The sequence below is a fragment of the Biomphalaria glabrata genome, chromosome 5, assembly GCF_947242115.1.
Source record: "Biomphalaria glabrata chromosome 5, xgBioGlab47.1, whole genome shotgun sequence".
NCBI classification, from domain to species: Eukaryota; Metazoa; Mollusca; class Gastropoda; family Planorbidae; genus Biomphalaria; species Biomphalaria glabrata.
The window spans coordinates 41,605,251-41,624,503 of record NC_074715.1 but is presented as its reverse complement, the minus strand read 5'-3'; the positions used below and the strand labels follow the sequence as shown (position 1 = coordinate 41,624,503).

At 32.9% G+C, this 19,253-nt stretch overlaps 2 protein-coding genes across 2 annotated transcripts in view; one reads left to right on the top strand and one right to left on the bottom strand.

The window, feature by feature from the left end:
- LOC106063574 (rho GTPase-activating protein 100F-like) overlaps positions 1-11,525 on the top strand; it is a 126,483-nt gene extending 114,958 nt beyond the window's left edge. Inside the window, exons 5-7 of the mRNA XM_056028904.1 lie at positions 4,454-4,614; positions 6,041-6,251; positions 7,483-11,525. Of these exons, the coding sequence (XP_055884879.1) occupies positions 4,454-4,614; positions 6,041-6,251; positions 7,483-7,640 (530 nt within the window). The 3' untranslated portion in view covers positions 7,641-11,525. The remainder of the gene's footprint in view (positions 1-4,453; positions 4,615-6,040; positions 6,252-7,482) is intronic.
- Positions 11,007-19,072, bottom strand: LOC106063577 (UV excision repair protein RAD23 homolog B-like). The gene is made up of 9 exons (XM_013221982.2): positions 18,844-19,072; positions 16,901-16,979; positions 16,726-16,805; positions 16,093-16,259; positions 15,336-15,558; positions 14,742-14,874; positions 14,317-14,444; positions 13,710-13,865; positions 11,007-12,857 (listed from the first exon to the last, which is right to left on the bottom strand). The coding sequence occupies exons 1-9, from the start codon at positions 18,907-18,909 to the stop codon at positions 12,732-12,734; spliced, it is 1,158 nt and encodes a 385-aa protein (XP_013077436.2). The 5' UTR covers positions 18,910-19,072; the 3' UTR covers positions 11,007-12,731.
- Between the last annotated feature and the right edge of the window lie 181 nt (positions 19,073-19,253).

Below are 19,253 nucleotides of genomic sequence, written 5' to 3'. Positions count from 1 at the left end.
TAATACTGCAGAATCAAGTTTTTTAAGCTCTTCTGTTAGTAACTTTTATTTAGTTTGTAATTTTGAAGGTCACTTTAGAGACCTTGACATTGTTCAGTTTATTGTGAAAAGCTCCAATAGCGTTGTTATGGAATGTGTGTGTATGTATGTGTGTGTTTCCTAGGTGATATAGAAAGGGGATTATGTATTGTTAGTTGTAGAGAGATTGGCGGAAGAAGAATTACTAACTTGCGCTTCGCAGATGACATTGATGGCCTAGCATGGACAGAAGAAGAACTAGCTGACCTGGTGATGCGCATTGACAAGACTTCCGCAGCATATGGCATGCAAATAAATGCCGAAAAAAAACAAATTTTGACCAATAGCCAACAGGGCTTTAAAAGGGGCATCAGTATTGGAGGTGAAAAGCTGACTAGTGTTAGCAGCTTCAAATACCTCGGTGCTATTGTCTCAGATGAGGGAACGAAACCTGAACTATTGGCCCGAATAGCACAGTCCACAGCAGCTCCTTCAACACTTAAAATAATATGGAAAGACAAAGGCTTAGCCATTGGCACCAAAATCAGACTGAGATGCGCTCCCTGGTCATGGCCACATTTTTATATGCTTGTGAGTCTTCGACGCTGACTGCAGAGCTAGAGAGGAGGATTCTAGCAATTGAATTGAGATGCTACAGAAGGATCCTAGGTATCACATTCAGAGACCGCATCACATACCAAGAGATTAGAGACAGGGTTACTACAGTGATCGGACCCCTTGATGACCTGCTAATTAGAGTAAAAAAATAAAAACGCAAACTTAAAGTCTATGGCCATATTACAAGATCTTTGGGGCTCACAGAGACCTTTCTTCAGGGAACAGTACCAGGAAGAAAAAGAAGAGGCAGACAGAGAAAGCGATGGGAGGACAATATAAAAGAATAGACGGGCCTGCTCTTGAAAGAGGTTCTAAACAAGGCAAAAGACAGGGAGGAATGGAAAAAGACGGTCGACGAATCTTGCATGGTGCCCCAACGGTCCAACAGACTAAGGCAGGGGTGGGCAACATTTTTTTATCGAGGGCCGCATTTAAAAAAGTTTGGTAATGGCGGGCCGCATATATATATATCTTAGAAAGATACGCTTGCTGTTTAGAATGTCTTTTAATTCATATATACACTGTATTACGATTTTTTTAAATTGCTGTAGTCTTTTTATATCACAATATACCCACAAATATACAGTTGTACTTAATGTGCAGTATTTTACTTCTTACACTCGTGCATAATGTTTCTTAACCGTGAAACTATCTTACTAGTTGTTACCCCTGTCTTTGAATGCTGTCAAATTACAGTCATTCAACATTGACCAGTGATTATACTTGTTTAGTTTCCACAAAAAATGCTTGCCCACTGAATGAAACAAGTTATGTTCTGGAAGTTAAATGTCGGGAGGATCGAAGCCTCCATCACCAGAGAATGCTGACCATGTCCTTCAATGGTGCATACTAAATCAAGGGACCCAAACAAGACTCTCCAAAGACTATTGGGAGAGCTGCCTGATCTGGAAACCACAACGCGGTTCATCTCAGATATAGGATTACTGATCTGAACCCTCCAACATGTAAAATGAGAACGAAGAAGAAGAACAGATGTATGTGTACCCAAATTGAGTGAACGGCAGCAAGGTTTTTTTAAGTGTGGAAATACAGCTTCTGGCACCCATGAAACTCCCATGGTAGTGCTGACTGGAACTTCTCTTTGCTTTGAGTTATGTCCTCTGGAGCTGAATCGGCTTCTCTTAATAAGTGTTGTGCTTTTAATCATTTCACTAAAGATAGTTTCACCTTTCAGCAAAGGAAAACGACAAAAACTATATTTTTTTGCTTGCCTGTTGAAATGTGCGAGTCCTGTTTGAAGAGATTTTAAATGCATTTACATTTCATATGTAAACAATCAATTGCAATGTAGATTATACAAAACATGAAATTTCTTCCACTCTTCATTAGAAATATTGGTAACAAAGTCACAGTCAATGTCCTTCAAGTAACATAACTGTTTCATCCTTGAGATTTTATATTCTTCTCATTTGCCTTGCCCTTGCAAGGCTGGAGGATACATTGGATTATTTATTCATAAATCAGAGCTACCCGTGGTTAACTCCCCCTACCTTTAGTAACTTTTATTATTTACATTTCATCCCTTATTGAACGTTAAATTATATGCAGCTTTGTGCAAACTATATTGTTTAAAGTTTATGGTTCTCAGTCAAAGATCAAGCTCCTTCAATTGTTACATTTGCCATCTTGTTCCAAGCCTACCCAACACTCAAACATTGTGTCCTAAATTGAGTGTATTGATGTATAGCCAATAAGCATAATCTTCGTTTACTTAAAACTTTTTATGAGACAGTTTCAATAATTTATATAGATATTGTTTTTAATATTTGCATTTTTATATCTATATACTGTGGGCACACCTGATTTCTGTAGGTGTCGGCGGGCCACATAAAACACCTCGGCGGGCCGCATGTGGCCCGCGGGCCGTAATTTGCCCACCCCTGGACTAAGGGATAGGTAAAAAAAAAAAAAAGAGAGATAAGGCACATTTCTTATTCCAAATGCTAAGACAATTTCACACAATTGCTCCTTCTTCTCTAGTGCCATGCTAGAGCATGGGATGGCTTGCCTGAAGCAGCCAGAAAAAGACTAGATTGACAATGAAATGCGTAGGACGCAATTATCTTCTTATTAGAAGAAATGTCTGTAAGATAAGATACGATATGTTATGTCAAGATTTGTTTGTAACTTAGATATAGATGGAAGAAATAAATACGAACCTATTTGAAGAAAGAAAGGTGTGAGTCACACTAAATAGGGCTGACTTTAAATGGAAAAGTATCTCATCGCAAATCTCCTTAAGAGCGAAGACTTTCTAAGTTAATATGACCATCAGATATATTTAATTCATCCTTAAAATTTTGTTACCAAAAAATAAAGAATGTTTTTTTTTAAAGCTGTCGCCCGGGCAATACTTCTCATCCTCGGCGTGGCCCTCGGGTGGAAACATTCGTTAGAGGAAATGATAAGGCCACTAGGGAAGCAAAACAGAATCTCTGTTGGAGTACCTAAGTCCTAAGGACCGAGTTTGTTGCAACAGAACCTCTGTTGGAGTACCTAAGTTCTAAGGACCGAGTTTTTTGCACTGGTGAAATGGAAGAAAGCCCCACCAAACATGTCGATATCCATACAAGGGGACGTTTTTATGGCCACTCTTGCACGGCTGATCATCGGCTGATGTAGTACAGAAAATGAATATGGGGATTTTCCCCGGTGTGCTCGACCTTCCGCCTAGCTTTCAACGTGAGCCTCTAGGGATGTAAAAATGTACATCTGCTTGGATCTTTTCCAGACAGAAATTTGTTTAGAGAATTTCAAAAAGGCAGATGGAGGCCGGCTTCAATTTTTCTCGAGTTCCAATGATCTTAGCACAATCACGAAGAAGAAGAACCATCGACTTGGCAATTGGCCTACTATTAGACATTTTGAAAGGCCTTAACAAATCCACCAGGCTTGATACCGGCACTACATGGTGTCGGCGTCTACGCGGAGGAGTTGGGTTTTTTTAAGAGTTAGGAGGACATTACAGAGAGAGAGAGAGAGAGAGAATTTTTTTTAATGAAAATCGTATGTGGATTTATTTGCCAGCTCATGACATATCGATCTATTATGCAATATTTCAAGCCTTCATGCTGTGTGACTTGAAATTTGAATGGTTTATAGTCTAGCTGTTTTTACTTAAATAAATCGTTGACTCCTGTTTAATGTAATCTGGCTTCATAAGAATATTTAAAAAATGAACCTTCTAAATGTGTCTTACTCTTCAAATATAGGCCTACTAGTAGTAGGCTACTACCTACGTTTGTTGTTGTTGTTTTTTGTTTGTTTTTTTGTTCGTTTCAATGTGTAGCCCAATTCTTATTTTGTTCCTTCAGTTTTATTTCTTTTTTAAATTTATTTTGTAAAATATTTACAAAGCATACTACATAGTAAAGTTTCTTATGCTGGATGTGTGTGTGGGGGGGGGGGAGGGGAGATGTGGAGAAGCCACACTAGTAAATTGTAGTTAAATGGACACTTAGTGGACCTTTTGTTGCTCCTATTCTCTTCTCAAAAGATTGCTTATTATGCGCAAAACAATTTTGCAAGGGCTCCTCATGAGGGCTATGTTTGGGACCCTAGACTGAACCCTTAAGGGCTCTTATTTAAATGTATTTCTGTCGTTAGTGTTTTGATTATTGAGGTTAAGGTTAGTAGACAACTGTGTAAATGTGAAGTAAAACACCAAAATTACTTTATAGTAAACATGCCGATAGATAGGCCATTTTCGTACTTGAAAGGCTGAGGTGTAAGGTATGCAGTTCCATTTTCTGGACACCCAATTCGAGCCCTCATTTTGTTTCTCGTGTTTTTACAGGTGTTCTCAAAGATTATTTACGTGAGTTACCAGAGCCACTGTTTACTAACGCCTTGTATCAGATGCTTCTAGATGCACTAAGTGTGCGCTTACCATGTGACCCGGAGGGGAGCGCAAAACTCATGCTCAGTATTTTAGAGTGCCTTCCCTCTGCTAATCAGGTAAGAAGTGTATAGCTGCACTAAACATAGTCATAGATAGTAGATATATATTATCTTCTTTAACATACCCTATATATTAGGGGTGCACCGGATAGTACTTTTTGATATTCAGCTGGAGCCTAATATTGCCGAAAAATAAAAATTTGATATTAAGCCGGAGCCGGATACCTACATATACATATACCTACAAATATACACAAATCTGAGCCTTGTACTTTTTTCTACAAAATAATTAGCTACTGGCTTACTGGGCTATGAAATCTCGCGGTTTGTGTTCTATGTAGCAAAGGGTCACTCGATTAGGTGTGTGATCTTTAGTCCAGCTAACTAATTGAGATTTATATCCAAGTAACTCGGCACACGTGAAGAGGTGTGGCCTCTAGTCCAGACAAGTGATTGAGATTTTTCTCTAAATAAACAAACTCATTGTCCGGTTACCCGTGTAGGGGTGTAGCTTGAAGTCCAGCCCCCTAATTAAGACTTATTACCAAGTAAACAAACACTTAGTTCCATTGTGTGACCTTTAGAGAGTGCCTACGTCCATCGTATCTCACTTGTCTATCAATGAACTCAATGTGATGGACTAAACAAATTAAAGGGGGTAGGAGTTGTTCATCTCTACCTCCGGAGATGTACCTGGTTACCCGTGTAGAGGTGTGTCTTGGAGTCCAGCTCCCTACTAAAGATTTACTACCAAGTAAACAAAATTCAGTTCCTTCGTAAGGTGTGACCTCTAGAGAGTGTCAATATGCTGACATTAAACCTATGTTCATAGTATTTGACTTGTGGTCACCTGTCTATCAATAAACTCAATGTTGTGTACTAAAATAAAAAGGGGGTGGGAGTTGTTCATCTCTACCTCTGGAGATATACCCGCACAACTAGACAGACGTCTTGTCAGCGTGACAAAGTCAAGGAATATAACATCTTAACATGTTAACTAACCTTCTCAATGGTCATGACAAAATGAAAAAAAATTTGCCAGCCATTGCTGCTCTGTATGTAAAGCGCAGTTATAATGTAAAGTTTCATTTCTATTTATAATTAACACTCCTTGTCTTTATAATAAAAGATGTTTGGTGCATATTCATATAGGTCCTATTTTTAAGCACATTATTGTGTTGTAATATTAACATTAATACATTCTATAACAGACATTAATGGAACGAGGTCCACTTTATGCATATTAAATAGGTGTACTTTTTACTATTCTGCCAACTATCCGGCAGTGATATTCGACCGGAGCCGAATATGGCCAAATAATGAAAAAAGGCCAAATAGATGGCAGAAGCCGGAGCCGGGGAGACTATCCAGTGCACCCCTACTATATATAATATTTACACTTGCATTATTTTAGCAATAATCTATTTTATTTTCTTGCTTCATGTATTTTATAAAACTATATTTTTTTTCTTTTAAAAACTAGGATACAATGGCACTTCTTCTCAATCACTTACGCAGAGTGGCAGCACATTGTGACAAGAACAAAATGCCAATAGATAATCTGGCCATTTGCTTTGGACCTGTACTTCTGTGTCCTGCCCCAAGTTCGAACCCAGATCCCCTACTAGATTTCAGAAAACATATTGAGGTGCTACGCTATCTACTGGAGATATGGGACTATGAAGGAAGCAGTAGTAAGTTGTTTGTTGATTGAATGGAACAGAAGTATGTTACTTGCATGTTGGAAACAGTAACAAGCTGTTTGTTGATTGAATGGAACAGAAGTAAGTTACTAGCATGTAGGAAACAGTAGTAAGTTGTTTGTTGATTGAATGGAACAGAAGTATGTTACTAGCATGTTGAAAGCAGCCAGTGTATACATGTTCTTAACTCTGTCACCTCAGTATTCTAGAGTAAATGTAACATTTTATTGAGCATTTATGTACACAGTCTTCCTATTGCTGTTATATAGCTGCCTTCTTGAAACACACACAAAATTCAATCTGCACTCATTTAAACCACAGTTACATCTGGACGAAGTGGTCACCTCCTCTCCTTAAGGCTAGAAAAGAAAGGTTTTTAAATTCCTTTATTCCACTTTCAGTGTTTCAAGATCACTTGTTGTCACCAAGAAGTACATAGAGGCTAATTCATAAAGTGCTGGCCATGAGTGTGTTTATGCATATGTTACATATATGCGTTTGGATCTATATTGTTATTGTTATTGTAAAGCTGAGGTGGACATTTGCAGTCAAACTAAATTTCCATTCATTTAGTCCATTAAAATTATCATATAATATCTTATCTTATTTAGTTCACATAGCTAAATCTTGACTAACAGCTTACAATACAACAAGATTTTTTAAATAATTACATTTAATAGTTGTTTTTTTTTTTTTGTTTGTTTGTTTTTATTATGATCCAACATTTGTTCATGAATACTGAGGCTAAAACCTCTAGATCTTTACTTTTTTACCTAATATGAGTAATCTCTAATACTTTTCTACCTATTCCTGTTTTCATATTGAACATAGTAACAATAATGATTTATGCTAAATCTATTTCAATACAGTGTACTTATAAATGTGACATCTTTAAATTTTATTTACATTATAATACCATGTCAAATGTCTTTTTTTTTTTATTTCACAGATTCACAGTTTAATAATTTTGTAAAATATTCAATACAGTTTTTTTTCCTAAATATTATTTTTATCTTAGCAATATTTACAGTAATATTAAATTAAAGCTTTTTATTCAAAGGGTAAATTGTCTGAACATTCTTTACATATGTAACATAGTTTTCTTTAGTAAAAACTCAATTAGAAATACATGCCTTTCAAGCAAGATAATAATGTGGAAAGATCTATAACATTCCATGTACAATATTTTAATGACATTATAATGATCCCTTTTTGTTCTTAGGTACTGGCACCTCAAAGTCACCCACAGCAGATACAATCATTTCAGTAGAAACAGGAGACTCACCCCACCAGACATCACATCAGGGCCAGCAGATGGACAGTTCCAGAAATGATACCATCAAATCAGATGCTGGCGACATGACATCCAGCAGGCAATGACACTGGCTACTGACTAGATTTTTATCTAATTTTTTTACAATCATTATTGTATATCCTATTGTTGAGATCTCTATCACTATTAGTATTCATAGTAAATAAAAACTAATCAATGTACATCTTAGACTGCAGCATAGAACTATTCCTGTATATACAAATAATTGGATTTAAATTATGACTGGTGTATACTTATTGATATGAAAATATCTCTAAAGAAATAAAGCAGGTTTATTTTGTCTTAAGTTTTTTTTTAACAAATATTTGAGAAAAAAAATTCCTAGTTTACAGCTTCAGAATATATTAAAAGGCATGGATTTATACATAAATAAATATATATAGAGAGAAAAGAGCTGTTTGTTAAATTGATAATGCTGTACTGTGAAATAGTAAGAAGAATGTGCTTGTCAGATGGTGAAAAACAACTGTATCAGTTGTGGTATGCTTAGTTATTATGCTTTGAATAATGATTTTTAAAAAGTATTTCACATAGGCTGATTCGAAAAATTTCTAAGAAAAATTATAGGTCAGGCAGCTAGAGTTTAAATAATTATTTGAATATTATCAAGCTTCAAATTGAAATTAGAATTTCATCCATTTAGCTTGCTAATCAACAAAGGAAAAATTTTGTTTTGCTTTATTTTTTAAAACATCATATGTAAAGTTAAAGTAATTGATCAAACATTTTACTCAGACTGCTTGTATTATGAATGATATTTCATCCCATGATCCAATTTGTATGGAAATGTTTGTATGTTTTGGTCTCATTATCATGTTATGTATAAAACAAAATTATATTCAATGTTGGCTGCTGTGTGTTTTGAGGTCATCCTTGATTTGAAACTAGCTCCAGTGCCAGTAGTACTTCATTCCATGTTGCATAAGTGTGCTTTTTTTCGTTAATAGAGATAATAAGCTGGTATTACTGTTAGACAGCTGTACTGCCTCTCATGATCAGCTGATAATATGGCATTGTTGAGTAAACATGTCTATTCCAGAAGGCAATATTCAATTATTTATCCTATAACCATGTATAAGACATTCATTCTAATCATTACGGACTGCAAACATTCGTAAGAGAACTATTTTGATGAAATGGCAAGTGTAAGATTGACTAATGTATTTTTTTTATATATCAGTGTACTTTCCGAAAGATAACCAGTGATGTGAATGTCCACTGCTGTCTTTTGTTTTGTTAACCATTTGAAATGTTGCTTTCAAAGATTGTATGAGACCAAGACAATTTCTGGATAAAAATTTGGTTTTGTAGTCATATTTTTATTACATTGAATGAGATGTGTCATATGTTGTTTGGTTATTTTTTAAATACATGATACAAATATATTTTAAGGAAAAACATTCCATTTATAGGTTGAAGAAATTTAGATTATACCGGGTAGTTAAGTAAAATTAGAACAATTGTTTTTAATGTGTACAAGTTTTCTTCTGTGATTTGTATTAACTGAAAAAAAAAATTGAAAAAAATTGATTAACTAATTAGTTTTAATTTTTTTTTATTGATTCATGTATTGTCATCAACTACGAATAATTGTGCAAAATTTCAACTTGATTCGAAATGGAATTGGTAGAAAAAATGTGTAAAAAATAACTCCACATAGACAGCAACATCTCTCAATAATTAGCATTTATTTCCTTTTTCAATACCAAAAAAAATAATTAATTACCAATTAATTTTTTTCTCATTGATTCATTATTTTTTGATAAGTTCAACTAATAATTGTGTAAAGTTTTTACTTGATCCTAGAAAGGGTGTGGGAGAAATAACATACAAAAATTGTACTAGACACAAGAGTTGAGTTATTATTATTATTAAACATTGTGAACATTACAATAAAAAGTCATGAAATGTGTGCACCTTTATCTGATCCCTTGTATCAGTATCTTTTTAAATTGATTGGATTGAACTGTGATTTCTTATTATGAATTCTTTTTTTTTTTTCACAAAAAATTTTTTTAGAAAGTCTAACTGCCCTTGTAAATACCCTAATAATACATTTCATTTTATATGAAAATATTTATACTGTTTTTGTTTTTAACTTTTTATTCTTCTCTATTTATATAATGCCAAGAATTTTTTTTGTTTTGTTTTTAAATGTAAAAGAAAAAAGTATACTTGTTTTGTATATGAGAAAATCTAATTTCTGTGAAACTTTGGTACCGGTATCACCAGTCACAAAAAAAAAAACTTATGGCTCTTTTTTTTTTTTTAAGATACCTTCATAAATGTGACTTTTGACATCAGGCTGTCATCCTTATCCTTTCCTCTGTGATTTAATATATGGTTGTGAATTCATTTGAAGCAAAAAAATATATATTTAATTTTTCTTTGGATTATCAATTTCCTAATCTTGCCTATTAAGTCATACATGTCAAGTGTAAATGAACCGATCTTGCTACATTCCTTGAGTAAATTGCCAACATGAAATAATCATTTTCTAAGGCTATTTGGAAAAAGATAATTGTTAATGGATGCTAAGTTTATTTTACAAGAGTATCTAGCTTAAAAATATTCTTAACAGCACTATTAAACTTAATAACAATGGCATCATCTAGAATTGAATTATTTCATATGTGACCAATGTTTACCACAAAGATAATTATCCTTTCAGATGTAATATACATGAATATGTTTTTTAAGTATGTGTCAGTGATTTCCTGGTATAAATTCATTGTTGCTGATTGTCTAAGGAGAAAATTTTGTCTAACTGTTTGCATGTGAGTATGCAATAGCATAGCTTTGCACAGCTGTGACCTGAGAACTTGATGTCCTGTCACAAAGAAATGTTGTTATGGCCATACAATGAGTTAGTTTGCCTCCAGCATACATCTTTTCACTCCTATCAAGTAGCTCCCTTCCAGAATACATCTCTTCACCCATGTCATGTAGTCAGAACTAAATCATCAATGTTTCTTGCTTTAATAAAGCTTTAAGTATGTTTTAATCAATTTTCTTTCTTCATAATTGTTTTCCTGATATTGTTATATAATTTAGAAATAAAATACCTATGTTGATATAATTATATTAACACTTCTTTTTAGTCACATTCAAGTTATCAATGTATAGTCCATTTCATTACTATCTATTTAGTCAAGGCGTAAGCCCTTAATAATGATTTTTTTCCCTTTGTTTACCCAAACATTTTTTTTATATGATACAAGTAGGATGTGTAATAAAATGTGTATTTTTAAAACAATTATTTCCTGTTTATACTTTGCTTAATTGTTGTGATCCATAAATTTAGGCATTTCTTTTATATATATATATTCAATTAAGTAACTGAGCCAGAGTTGCAACAAAACAAATCACATATTAATACCACAATAAAGCACAAGAATTTAGGACTAGTTGGGTATTTTTTTTGGTGTTCTTTTTTTTCCTTTCAACTCTTGTATTATGGCAATTAAAGCAAGGAAAAAAATTAACAACTAAACAAAATATATGCAAAATGACCAACAGGAAGAAACCTCTCAAAACTCAATGCAATCTCCAAACACTTATTTCTTTCTTTAGAATTAAATGTACAGAGGAAACATGCTATCTGTTCAATTGTAGAGCGGTCAATATTTTTTTTTAAAAAGGAGGCAGACAGGAACACGGCAGGTTATTCCAATTCTACTGGGCTACTTGAATTTGTTTCAATAGTTGATTTATAATAAAAACATTCTAAGAATAATAAGATGTATGATGGCTAATACTTGTATACATTGTGAATTATAGGTAATAAATGAAACCAGCTACTTTATGACATTACTATTAGGGAACAAACAAACATTAGGATATTAAATCTTTTATCAAGGCTGATAAAGTGATATCTAATGAAGACCCATGAAATGACACTGAAGTTGTGGAAAAATGATATTGAATTACTTGTATATTTACAATGATTAAAAAAAAAAGAGTACCACCCAAACCCTTGATCTTACAAATAGCAGAAAAATGTAGATACTTGTCAAAGTAATTTCCAGACATAAAATGGTTGTTTTAAGATAACAATTTCCAAAAATTTTCCACCATAACAATGAAATCTACTTCACTTTAGAAATAATAAAATGTGCTTATTTAGGTAAACATTTTACATATGCTAAGTAAAATGTGGTCAATTAGCTAAACATCTGACACTAGGCTAAGCCTCAAAGCAATTTTTTTTTTTCAGAACTATTAGATTAAAAAAATTTGGTTAGTAAATAATTGCATAATATTATAATTTCAAACAAAAATAAAAGAGATTTTCCAACTTCAGTATCCTTTAGTGGACCGTCATCATATATTCACTTGAAAATTAAAACAATGGTACAATAATCTCGATAAAAAGAGAATTGGGAAAAAATAAAACTGGTGTTTACTTCCACAATTGAAACAAGTCAACTATCATTCACATACCAAAGTTATATCACTGAGATGTAGACCACACATTCACAACCCACACATCACTAGGCAATCATCTAAAACAAAATTAATAAAAAAATGATGACTGCAAGGCCATGACAGCAATAGACACACACACACACACTCATGTAAGATAGCAAGAACACAATACATGAATCAGACAGCTTGGTATAGAATAAAGGCCAGGTGTTTAATCCTCTTCCAAGGGACTAACGAAAAAGTTTCTCAAATTGCCATACCAGTAGGTAAAATAAAAAAAAAAATGAATTCAATATAGCAGATATTTACTGTTAGAAAACACTTACTTTAAAAAAAAAAAAAAAAAAAAAAAAAAAGAAAGCCCGTGCAGATTTATTAATAAATAACACAATTTCATATACTACTGAAAGATTTTAGCAGAGAATCATACATCTTACGAGCAACAAACCTTATTATTTGTATGGAAGGTTAAAAGAATAAGTTAACTAAGTATATCTCTATATGACTTTGAATTCAATCTTAAACTTCTGTATATAGATTTTAAGGAAAAAAAAAAAAAAAAAAAGAAAACACATTTTTGATATTTTTTTCAATGCTTATTATTTGTAACACATGATTTTAGAAAAACAAATCAAGACATTGACAAGATAAATGCCTAGTTAATTATTAAATCTGCAGGTCTTCTCTTTTTAATGCCTCTATCAAGCAAATCAACTCAAGGGGTCATCGTCGTCAAAATTTTGAGACAATAAAAAGTTAGCAGCTAAATCCTCATTCTTATCACATGCAAAATATGCTTGAATGCACATAGGTTCTGAGAAACCTAACGCCTTTAACTGAAAAAAAAAATTGAAAATAATGAGATATTTAATGAAATTTTGAGACAAATTTCCCCTCCCCAAAAAGGTACATCTTTCAGCGTTGAATACATTAATAGTTTTCTATTGGTCTAATTTAAATGTGCATATTTTCATTAGTGATAGTTTTGTTTATAGTTTATGTAACAAAATATTAAGGCCATTTCAACTGGTTTACTAATTAATTATATTCAAATTATAATTATATTCAAAATCAAATTAACTAATAAAGCACTAAAGTGTGCTCTAATAAAATATCTCAATACTGGAGCCTATTGAGGAAGAGTTGTCTACAGTACACCTACACAGAGAATAAAGAAACATGCACAATGGGAGTCCAGACTTGGGTAGTACTGTTTTATAATCGGCCAGAGCCAGATGGTAAAATATGATATCCGCTCAGAACCGGATACCTACATGACTTGTAAATAAACCATGTTACTGAACATTCTGAAAAACTTCTAAATAACATACCTTTATTCATATTATTTTTTTAATTCCAGCCCCCTAATTGATATTTATCTCCAAGTAAGCAAACTCGTTTCCTTGTAACATCTAGAGTGTGTCAACATGTTTGTCTTAATGTGGTCACCTGTTTATAAACTCAATGAGATGGACTAGACAATTGGGAAGGAGGGGGGGGGGGGGGAGAGAGATAGAGAGAGAACCTAATATGGCATGATAGTGAAAAATGACCTGATTTTCAGCCACAGCTAAACTCCAGTGCAACCCTAGTTGAGACACATGGCTTTTGTAGAAACATTGCCTTTTTATCATAACAAGGAGAAATCTGACCTAATCGTAAGAAATTTTTTAAAAAAAAGTACTCACTCTATCAATAGCTTGTTTTTCTTCTGGGGTAACATTGATAAATCCAGACCCAGGAGGAGGGTTTGTTCCTCCTGCACCCTGTCCACTTTCTTGATCAGAACCATCTTCTGGCTCATTCAACATCTGCACAAAGCGTTCTTGATTTTGGCTTATAATCTGTCAAAAGTGAATATGCTGGATTAAATTAAATGACACATATTACATCATTCTAAAAAAACAACAACATTCTTTTCCTAATGAAGTAGTGTTAAATTAGGTCAAATATTTTTTTTTTTTTAGTACACAATATTTTTATAGCAAATTTTATAAATACATTTTAAGTCAACCCCATTTGTAGATGGTGTTGATTTTAAAACATTTTTAAAAAGTAAATATTAATCTTAAATTTCAGTTTTGTAATATATATTAAATTTTTTAAAAGCCCCAGCCACACCAAGTAAAAGGATAAGAATATAGGAACCCTTTAACATAAAGACATTCTCAGGCACAATGAGCATACGTAAGTATAAAACCCGGACTGCTGATTAAATAGGTTAAAATTAATGGCTCCGAAAAAAAACAAAAAACTTAAAGACTATAAGAGTTAAAAAATAATAAAATTTTGAACCTGCAGAAGTGGAGGGTTATTTTGGCCAATCTGTTGTAGAAGTGCAGGTAATAGCTGAGGATTTTCTTGAATTGCTTGTCTCATTCTTTGAAACTGAGGCTGAGTTCGTAAAAATGCCAAGGGGTCATCTGAAACAAAGTATGATAATATATAAAAACATTAATTCCAATTTACATAATGAAACATGAAAGTGGTTTGCAAAAGAGTGGAGGCTGCTAGAATCAATGTCAGAGTTAGTTTTATACATATAAATTAAGCTCAAGGAAATTAAATTTCAATTTATCATTCATAACTTGAGTACCAGTTTGTTGTTTTTTAATACTCATCAAATTTAAGGAAGTAAATAAAAAATCACTCACTATGAGAGAGTATTTCTGTTTATTATTTCACTGAGCATGTGTAATTGTTTTAAGGAAAAATTTTACCTGACTGAGATGAGCCTGTTGTATCAGATGAAGGATTGGATGCCATAGAAACATTCGACTCACTAGCGTCTGTTGGACGAGAAGGTTGATGACCCCCAATTCCTTCTTCTCCTCCATGTGGTTCAGGGATACCCTAAGTTTATTTAAAAAGAAAAAATTTTAATCATGCTATAAGCTAAATATTAATACATAAAAGGGTTAATATATGTATGTAAAAGTTAATGACTTAAATTAGAAACAAATAGTCAAATCATTTAGCGTAAGGGGACTGACTCAAATAAAAAGTCTGATATACCTACGAGTCTAAATAACAACATTACAATACAAACTGCAATGATAACAATACAGTTTGACCAGGACTTAAAGAAAGCTTCAAAATAACTATGAAATATTAAAGTACAAGTATAGATTGAAAAAATGTTCTTAATAGAAAATAATGTGCATACTATTTTTCTGGTGTACTTTATATGGTAATGCTATAGTTTTTATTTTTGACAATGACATAAAAAGCAAAATCAACATTATATAACACAATAAAATAAACTAAGGAAATAGTTGTATGAAGTACATTTAAAAAGAAAATTCTCAGCTCACCCCTAAAAGGTACTCAACAGCCCTGTCTGGGTTGTTAAAGCTTGCTCTCAGAGCCCTAACAACATTCTCTCTCTCAAAACCCATCATCATCAACTGTTGCACCATGTTCTCATATGCTTGGCCTGTGACTAGATTGCTTTCAGCAAACTGAAGGGTGTTTCCTCTGGCTTCAGAAACTGCGGCAGTAGGAGCAGATGGAGCAGTTTCAGAAACTGGTGCTGAACTGTTCAGAAAGGAGAACATTTATTGTTCAAATTACATTTATTTTATGAAATTACATGAAAAATCTTAAGAATTTTTTTCTAATCGATGATCAAAGATCGTGACAGGGTGCCTGGTCCAGTGGTAGGCATTCTGGACTCAATGGTACAGGTTTCAAACCCTGACACATTAATGTGGCCATCCTGCAGAGGTTTGGGCTAGGATGTAAGCCGAAACATAAAGCAAACAAACAACAACCAATATCTTTGGTCAGCATTTGTAACTTTTCTTTTTTATGCAACCCTATCTTGACCATAGGTATTCATAAATATATAAATGAACAGTCGAGGTTCCCATTTCTAGCTACGCTGATTTCATTGAATATTTTATTTAAAATTTTGCGTAACAAAGTAATATTTTAATAAAGGTTCCAGCAAAGCTTCATACATTAAAAAAAAATTTGAGAAATGAAAATTACTTCTTAATTCTGCTCCTGAATACCTTGCATTTGATGCACTAAAATATAACATTAAATTATGAATTTTTGAAACATTACCTTGGTGTCACAGGACTAGCAGCACTTAAGTCTCCTCTAGATAACTCTTGCTGTGCAGCTGGGGCAGGGGTAGAGGCTGCAGCTGCTGCAACTGGTGGTGCTGGAGTGGTTGACTCTGTTGTTGCTGGTACTTCTGGTGCTTTTGCTGGTGCTAATGGTGCTTTTGGCTAACAATGACAAACCATTACAAAAAGACATGAAATTTTGTAACACATCTAAATGCACATTTGACATTTAAACAAATGATTTTTTTTTAAACCAAGAATCTTTTGGTAAGAAATGTTATTCACAGAAAGACAATGCAAATTACAGGGTAAATTAGATCTAGTATCTATATCTAGTCTTTACAACTAGAGTTTGAAAGAAAAACTACTTTATTCTAAAGAACTTTTCATTCAGTAATAGAAAGACTAGAAAATCTGGCTCTGTAATGAAATACATTCAAGTCTGAGCAAAAATAACAATATCACTATAATACAAAGTTTCATTAAGATTTTCCAACTATTATGCAGTGCCCAAGTTGCATTTAATTCAATTTTTCCCAGCAAAGAACATTAATTATAAATTCCCAACTATTTTACATTAGGTGGTAACCTTGCAATTCTCGAATTTTTTGGGGGGCAAATTACTTACCTTTGTCACCATTATGACAACAAAATTTTTTTCCTCGATTTTGTATTCCTCAACTGTTTTTGCATCATCAAGAATTTTCCCTTTAAAAACAAAAATTAGTATAAAAAGTGACAAAATTTCTATTTACATTAAGTGATATACTACTATAAACTGCTCATAGTGACAAAAAACATACCAGCGTAAATTAGTTTTTGACCACCAGCGGGATATTCTTTACCCTTTTCAGCTTCAATTTTTTCCTTCAACTCCTTGACCTATGAATAATTTGAATATTTCTAAGACAAATATTGTAAACAATTTATAAATCAAACTTATCCAATAGGCAAATCATACTTATTCATCCTAAAAATTTAAAAAAAAAAAAGAACATCACTTGTAACATTTTTCAAAAGGTAATAAATCTATGTACTTAAACAACATTAGGATATTCAGTAACTAAAAAATAACTAAGCGCTCTTCTCAGAATAAAGACACAACGAAATGAACATTAATGTGGCAAAAAAAAATGTCAGTTGTCAAAACAATGATAACACAAAATGGCTGCACAAATATGTCAGTACAGAGACTGCAAAGAATGGTTAAGCGATATAAATAAAAAATCAACTGCTGTAACGTAAAAATAATTCCCTCTAGAGCCGGACGTGTGTGTGTGATCAAGAAATATTGATTGCCTGGCAACTGGTCTAACCAATAGCCTTGTAGTGTTTTGTTACTAAGAGTAACCATTGGAAGAATCTTCTCTAACCAATAGCCTTGTATGGTCTAGTGACATAAATTGGAAAATTTTTAATTAGGCAGAGTAAAAGGAATGCTATTCACTCTCCCAACATGGAATCAAAACCTTCAGCCTACCCCTCTGCATGAACCGAGTATGATGAGGGGCCACAGATAATGTGTGCACTAAATGTAGACTAAAGAGAAAGGGGAAAGAAGGAGATATATGACCAACGGCATTACCATGACGTCAGTCACAAACAGAGAAGGGAAATATGGTGCATAGAAAGAGTGATAAAGGAAAAGAAATCAATTGATATAAAATGAGGACTAAAAAACATCTAGAGATATTAGATACTAGATCTATGTACTAAAAAAGGAAAATGGAATTATTAATCGTTTTTTTTTATAACAGTTATTTTTTAAAAATTGTTATTTGGATTGAATGACTAAACAAAAAACTTCTTTGTATTAAATGTTTATTAAGATTTACACACAAAAAAATTATTCTATTTGCAAGAACCAACGAAAGTACTTAGTATGTAAATTGTATACACAGCTATCCACTTTTTGTTTGGGGGATATCCGCTCATTATTTAGAATGAAAAACATGTTCGTAGATTTGAGCCGCAACACCAATAGCATGTGGTGATATTTTAAAGTGGGTCTTTTTACATCAATTGAAAGTCAAAAGACTAGATGTCAGAGTAATATGACATGCAGGATGAAAATGAAAACAAATTTGGGGTTCCAGAGAAAGAGAGAGGGAAAAGAAGAGACAGAGAGAAAGAGCAGAAGAAAGAGAGCAGGCTGTTTCACTTCATTAAGTAACATTTATAATTCACGGCTAAAAAGTATCTTAGTCTTAGGCCGTCTTAGCCTAAGACTTAGGGCGTCTTAGGCTTAAGCAGCGATCATCAAAACGTGGCCCTGATTATTGAAAGCTCAAAAAAAAATGAGATGTTCTAGCCATAATGATTAATCATAAATTAATGGCATAATCATCTTGTAATAATAACACAATAATATATTATTCATATAATTTATAAAAAATGGGAACAAATCAACACTAACTAGATCTAGACTAACAGTACTGAGTCCTCTGAGTCGGTCACTGAGTAACAGGTGTAGCGCCCATAGCCATAGCCAATGTGAATGTTATGAATGATAATCAATGTTATCAATGTTCAGTGCTAGATCTAGTTATATTAGTTATATTTATACTAATAATAGTTATAGATCTAATATAGATCTAGATCTACAAAATCTAACCAAGAATGAAACTGACCAGCAAAACAAAGTTTGTCAATTTTGATTTGTTTGAACTTCAACTCAGACAACTGTAAAAAACACTTAAAACAGCAAATTCAACAACAATTATTCTTACTCTAGTCTTAGTCTTACCGAAATTTCTGGTGAAACCTCCATTTTGAAGGTCTGTTGTTGCAACGTTTTAAGAGTAATGATCATTTTTTGAATTAATTAAGTCAGTCAAGTCAAGCTCTTAAAGGATTGCCAACAATTAGATATGGACTTCTATTGTTTATAGAATATAGACTCTCTATACGTTTCTTTAATCCGATGACTCCCTGTTTAATAGATAGCCGCCATGAGTTTATGATTCAGCAGAAAATATTATTAGGATAAAATATATAGACCTATTTCATATTTAGCAAGATAATAGTTGCAGCTACAGTTCAAAAAGATAAAATAATAATATTTGTTTTCTAACTAAGTAAAATAAATTAGATCTTAATATAAAGTAAATTAAATCAGATTTTTGTTAAGCACAAGCAGTTAATTCGCATCGGTCT

Bases quoted from the DNA above. Each gene is read 5' to 3' on its own strand.
- LOC106063577 (XM_013221982.2), bottom strand. From the start codon at position 18,909: ATGATCATTACTCTTAAAACGTTGCAACAACAGACCTTCAAAATGGAG. The intron at 16,980-18,843 runs GTAAGACTAAGA...AATTATTCATAG, and splicing joins AGGTTTCACCAGAAATTTCG to GTCAAGGAGTTGAAGGAAAA. The intron at 13,866-14,316 runs GTTCAAAATTTT...CACTTTTGACAG, and splicing joins ATAACCCTCCACTTCTGCAG to ATTATAAGCCAAAATCAAGA.